This window comes from Herpailurus yagouaroundi, unplaced genomic scaffold (genome assembly GCF_014898765.1).
Source record: "Herpailurus yagouaroundi ecotype Mexico unplaced genomic scaffold, PumYag 163, whole genome shotgun sequence".
NCBI classification, from domain to species: domain Eukaryota; kingdom Metazoa; phylum Chordata; class Mammalia; order Carnivora; family Felidae; genus Herpailurus; species Herpailurus yagouaroundi.
Genome location: NW_024412404.1, coordinates 34,127,222 through 34,133,235, shown reverse-complemented (window position 1 = coordinate 34,133,235; position 6,014 = coordinate 34,127,222). Strand labels below are relative to the sequence as shown.

Here is a 6,014-nt window from a genome sequence, read left to right as displayed (position 1 = left end):
TTGCACATAATTATTTTTAGTTGAGGTTTCGCCCTTTTCACTTCCACATTTCCCAAATTCATAAGCGGGTGCCTGCAGCACTGCGGGGGCCCCGGGAGTTTGGGTATCAGTTTACACGTAGCCTTCAGTACACAATCCGTCAGAGATCCACCCAGTCGCCTCCCCCTACCCCACCCCTGCGCTCTGGACTGAAGAAATCTTACCTTCTCCCCCCGCGGCGCGCAGCCCCAGCGCACACTCCGCGTCAACTCGGCTGGCTGGCACTTGCCTTCTGCCCACGAAGAGCCATGCTTCGCGTGATTGTGGAGTCTGCCAGCAATATCCCTAAAACGAAATTTGGGAAACCGGATCCTATTGTTTCTGTTATTTTTAAGGGTAAGGAAGAGTTTTCTTCTTTTTCTCAGGTCCTGCTTTGGAAAGTTAGTTTCGTGGGTCACGGTCTTTAACAGGCTGCGTTTAGTCCACGGATACAGCAAAACCTCTCTGGCTTTAAGCTGGATTGCTACCTGTGCAGGTGAGCGGAGAGGACGGATTTCTGTGGAAGGCATTTCATTTTCTCCAGGGTTTTGCGACTCATTGAATGACCGGATGTTTTAATTCTAATAATGTGATTTCTGTAAGCCCTTGTAGGGAAATATGTACTTGTTAATCCCCAAGTTTTAAGTCTTAAAAAGGGCTGTGTTGGTTCAAAGTAAGTTTGAGCAGTCTTGTGTGCATTTTTATTGTCTGTTTTCAAGAAGTGGGTGACCGAGGAAAAAGTGCAGTTGAGTTGTTCTAGGTATTGTTACTGCCTAACACAGCCCATTTGCCGCTACTTTGTCACCGGCTTTTGGGAGGTGGAGCGAAGTTATTATTTTGGATTAGGTTGTCTTCATGTTGTTTTGTGCCATTTTGTCTTCGTCTCTCCAGACTTGGAGAATGTGGGTTCCATAGCTTTTAAGTTGCTCATAGAGGAAATAGCTCTGAACAAAGCAAGTCTGAAGTTTGGGCATCTACTTTGGTTCTGCTGAATAACCTTGAGCAAGTGACCTCCTTTCTCTGGATGTCAGTTCTCTTTTCTGTAAAACAGTGAGAAGGGTTTAGATTAGATCATCTTTAAAAGGCCTACTGTAATTCCAAAAGGTTATTTTTTTATGACGTTGAATTACAGTGGACAGGGACAGGAGTGGCTAGTGTGAGAGTTTGCTCCCGGGCATTGTAAGTGATTCCAGGTTGGGCCCTGGTGATGTGTCTAAATCTGAGTTTAGCAGCTTTATCATTTTCTGTTTATCCAAGGTCACTGGCAAGGTATCCAATTCACTTCTTGGCAGGAGGGATGAGAGACAGAGGGGAGAACAGAGAGAAGGGGAGGCTTGATGGGCACAGGGTTCCTGACCACGCCTCTGACCACACCTCGAACATTTCTTTCTTCCTCCAGGAACCAACTACTTCTCCCTTCCAGTTTCTGATTTATCTATGCCTCTCTCTTTTCATTTGTCTATTTTATCGATTTCTCTTCTCAAACCTTTCTCCATTAGAATGAGCAAGAAAATGAAATGAAACCCAAAGCGGTCAATGGTTGTTTAGTTTATTTAAAAAAAAAAAAAAAGATTCAGAGGGCAAAAGTCCAATTCTTTTTTTTATTTTTTATTTTCTTAATGTTTATTTATTTTTGAGAGAGAGAGAGAAAGAGACAAAGTGAGAGCAGGGGAGGGGCAGAGAGAGAGGGAGACACAGATCTGAAGCAGGCTCCAGGCTCTGAGCTGTCAGCACAGAGCCCGATGCGGGGCTCAAACTCACGAGCCATGAAATCATGACCTGAGCCAGAGTCAGATGTTCAACCGACTGAGCCATCCAGGTGCCCCAAAAGTTCAATTCTTTTTTTTTTTTTTATTTTTTTTATTTTTTAAAGTTTTTTTTTTAACGTTTATTTATTATTTTTGGGACAGAGAGAGACAGAGCATGAACGGGGGAGGGGCAGAGAGAGAGGGAGACACAGAAACGGAAACAGGCTCCAGGCTCCGAGCCATCAGCCCAGAGCCCGACGCGGGGCTCAAACTCACGGACCGCGAGATCGTGACCTGGCTGAAGTCGGACGCTTAACTGACTGCGCCACCCAGGCGCCCCTCAAAAGTTCAATTCTTAAAAGACAACCTGGTTTGAGAATCTGTTTAGTAAATATGATGTACTCATGTTACAACCATGTTCTCTTACATGTATTAGTTGATCTTAAGTCTTTTGTTTTTCTTTGAAGTAATTGCATAACAGGACGTAACATGAAAAGTTTGTACCTTCACCATTGACATGTAAAGACACATAAAAATAGGGGCGTCTGGGTGGCGCAGTCGGTTAAGCGTCCGACTTCAACCAGGTCACGATCTCACGGTCCATGAGTTCGAGCCCCGCGTCGGGCTCTGGGCTGATGGCTCAGAGCCTGGAGCCTGTTTCCGATTCTGTGTCTCCCTCTCTCTCTGCCCCTCGCCTGTTCATGCTCTGTCTCTCTCTGTCCCAAAAATAAATAAACGTTGAAAAAAAAAATTAAAAAAAAAAACACATAAAAATATATTGGGTTCAACCTGGTGATGTCATTATTTGAGGCAAGTCATATAGATTATAGAGAAATTGGAGTTTAATACTGTATTGAAATCTGACTTGTATTTTGTCTGGAAAGTGTGTGCATTGGTCCAAACTTTTAAATGACTAAAAATATGCCTGAAACTATCAACATATGCACCCAGTTGAAAGTGGAAAAGTTCAGTTAAATTGGGCAAATGTAGTCTCTCCAATTATATTTATTAGATCATTTAACTTGAGTCTCTTTTCCAGTTTCCTTTGGTTGTGCAAATTAAGTGGGAGAGTCAGTCAATCGTTCATCTGACCAGCAACCTAGCAGCAGAAACTCTGATCTCTGAGTAGGAACACCCGGACTGTGGCTGATATTTCCAGAATGACCCAGATTTAACCACCCGGGCCTCACCTTTCTCAGCTGTGGAATGGTGGGAACTGATCTCCTGGAGGTTCCTTCTGGCTGTAAAATCCTATTATTTTATAGTTCCATGTATTGAATACCTGTGCTCAGCAAGATGTGGAAGGCAGAGACTTAGGTACTGGAGCATATATGGTAACAGATTGAGAACACTGGGATGGCAAGCCCCTCCCAGGTGTGCGTCCCATTTTTGAGCACTGTTAAGTGCTGACAGGACTAAGGATGCTTATTACAATGAGATGTCCTTCAGAGGGAACAGAGCCAGAGGCGCTTCACGATGTGGTGTGGAGGGGTAGAGTGTGGAGAGTGAGATGTAAAAGGCCTTACGAGAAGATCAGAGAAAGCCCCTGTGCTTACTCAAACGTGTAAAATTCTGACTATTGAGTACATCACATAGTAAGGTCAGGGCAAAAGGCAACTCTCCTCAAATTTCAAGATGGTAGGAAGAATGTCCAAGTGACGGGTGTTAGTGGCGATGAGTGTATGGACGCTGAGGACCTGTGAGACTAGTTACACTCCAGCAGGGAATGTGGTGCACTGACAACCAACTGGTTTAGAGTTGACCTCAGTCCGTGGTGTTCACTCCTCTTCTGAGGTTGACTACCGAACTTCTTAGGACCTGGTATGAACCAGGAGGATTTGGAAGTTACTGGAATCCCCGTTGAGATGTCATTGATATTTTCCAGTTCAGGAGTAGATTATGAAAACCACAGAGGTTATTTGATTTTTCACATCCTTGGGGTGCACCAGCTTCTGTAAACTAGCTCTGGATCTTAAGGCCAGAGCACCTGCAAGCCAAAAGTGGCCATTCTCTCTTGAGTTCTATGCCAAGAGCCAGGCTATAAAGCTAAATATGGCTGAGATTAGATTAGACAGATGCTTGTGGCTTCTCTGAACTCCAAGACTTCGTGATTCTCCCAAACATAACAGGTTTGAAAAACTTTTTTTTAATGATGTTTAAAACATTTTAAAATAATGCAACGTAAAAACACAACAAACAATCCAGAAGGGATTGTACAACTCAAAAGTAAAAATTCTCGCCACGTTCTTCCTATTCTTTCTCTCCCTCCACTCTTACTATCTAGGAATAACTACTTAGAACAGTTTGATTTGAAATCTTCTTGACTTTCTACTTTAGATATGTAACCTGTTCCAACATCTCCCTGTTAGCAGTGCTCTTACTGCAATGGATGTTCTTAACAGTGCACATCTTTGTGAATGTGTGCATTACTGAAGGACAAGATTCTCTTTTTGGTAGTTGTTGCCTTTTGGGTTATGGGTTTGGGTTGTATTTTTTTCTTTTATCTTTTTAAATATTTATTTATTTTTCAGGATGGGGGGAGGGGCGGGGAGAGAGGGAAACAGAGAATCCCGAGCAGGCGCCACGCTGTCAGCGCAGAGCCTGACACGGGACTCAAACCCACGAACTGTGAAATCATGACCTGAACAGAAATCAAGAGTCAGACACTTAACCAACTGAGTCATCCAGGCACCCCTTTCTTTTTGATTTTTACAGATGGTTTTGCAGATTATTGCCATGGATTTCCATTTTCCTTGTGTCTCATCTCTGGCTTTGGTGTCAAATCTCTCAGCATTAAATTGATTGAGAGGAAAGTTTCTTGCAGTCCTTTATATTGCTGTGCTTTTCCAATGTGGCCACATTGCATTCATATGAAACATCCAACTCTAGGGAGCATGATTGTTGCAACTGTAGCATTTTTCTCATTCCATCCTTGTGATATTGTCCATTCTGTCAGCTGGAATTTTTTCTTCTGGTCTTGTGTAGATCATTGCCTTGTGAAATGGCTCTGCTATTGTCCAAATGGTCACCACATAATTGTCCTGTTATCATCTATTTTTCCAGGTACTTGTTGTTTCATTTGTACATGTTTTTGGAGTGAAACCTAGATATTTCTAGGAACTCCTTTCAAAGAGCTTATCGACTTTATAGCCTTTAGGAGACCACTTGACCCCTCTAAGAATCCTTTTCTTTTCCCATTTGAAAAATAGAGTTTTAATGGCTTATTTGAAGAGGAGTAGATCTGCAGAGATCCCCCAAGGCTGTGATTTATGTAACAAAGAATTTTCTATTTTTAGCAAAAAGTATTTTACTATTTGAAAATTTACAGTTAAATATTCAAAAATAACCTTTTAAATAAGCAAAAAAGGAAAATGAAATTCCATTTAAGAAGGATGAAGCATGGTGGGAAAAAGATCCATTGGTTTTCATTCACCGTCATCCGTGAAGGCGCCTGATGAGCAACCCACAGGTGACTTGGTTTACCCAGATACACCATAGGACGAGTCAGGGCTCAACTGACAATCATGCTGTTCTGGTACCCCCATAGAACCACTGTCCTGCATTTACTAAACACTCGGGAAAGCAGAAGTGTTTAATTTACTGAGTCATTTCCCTCACTTCCGGGAGTACAGAACTTGGAGAGTCACCGCCTAAGGAAAGTGTCCCCACTCTAGTGAATGAAGCATGGGAACTCTCAAAGGTATTCTTCCTAAAGGCAGGGTGACTTTTACAGGGTCCCAGTCATTTATAAAGCCACGAATGCCTTTTAAAAATGAATTAATGTGGTTTGTTTTTCTTCTCCTCTTGCACAACATATCTTACTTACATGTGTGCCCTCAAGGCATGCCCAAAGTTGCTGGTATTTGTCTGGTTTGGGTTTACTGGTGAGTTTCCCCATCCCCATGAGATTTGGCCCTGCTGAAAAGGAATGAGATTTTTATATCCTCTGCAACCTCTAGCACATCCCTGATGCTGAATATGCATTTTAAATGTTGACCATGGAAGCAAGAGCTGGCAGAAGATTTGAGACAGCTTAGTGCAATAAAGTCATTGATTCTTGGTCCTGAAAGTGACCTTCAGAAGCCTCCCCACCTCCCTTCTCTCAGGAAGAATTAAACTTAATATTCTCTTAGGTGCTTTGTGGATGAGGTTTGGCAAAGGGTCACTTCACACATGTCTGAACACTGAGCATAATCAATTCCTAGTACTTGCTACCCAGGGGCAAACCGGTGTTGTAGTACTTCTTTA

General features: G+C 42.7%; 1 protein-coding gene across 6 annotated transcripts in view; it reads left to right on the top strand.

The window, feature by feature from the left end:
• Positions 1–201: 201 nt before the first annotated feature.
• The window catches only part of MYOF (myoferlin), a 153,246-nt gene continuing 147,433 nt past the window's right edge, over positions 202–6,014 (top strand). For 4 of the 6 annotated variants that reach the window (XM_040485884.1, XM_040485883.1, XM_040485882.1 and 1 more), the window contains exon 1: positions 206–375. In XM_040485884.1, coding sequence (XP_040341818.1) covers positions 288–375 — 88 coding nt within the window. In that variant the 5' untranslated portion in view covers positions 206–287. Of the gene's footprint in view, positions 376–6,014 lie in introns of all 6 variants that reach the window. The other 2 variants (XR_005793567.1, XM_040485881.1) reach the window with 2 other exon arrangements.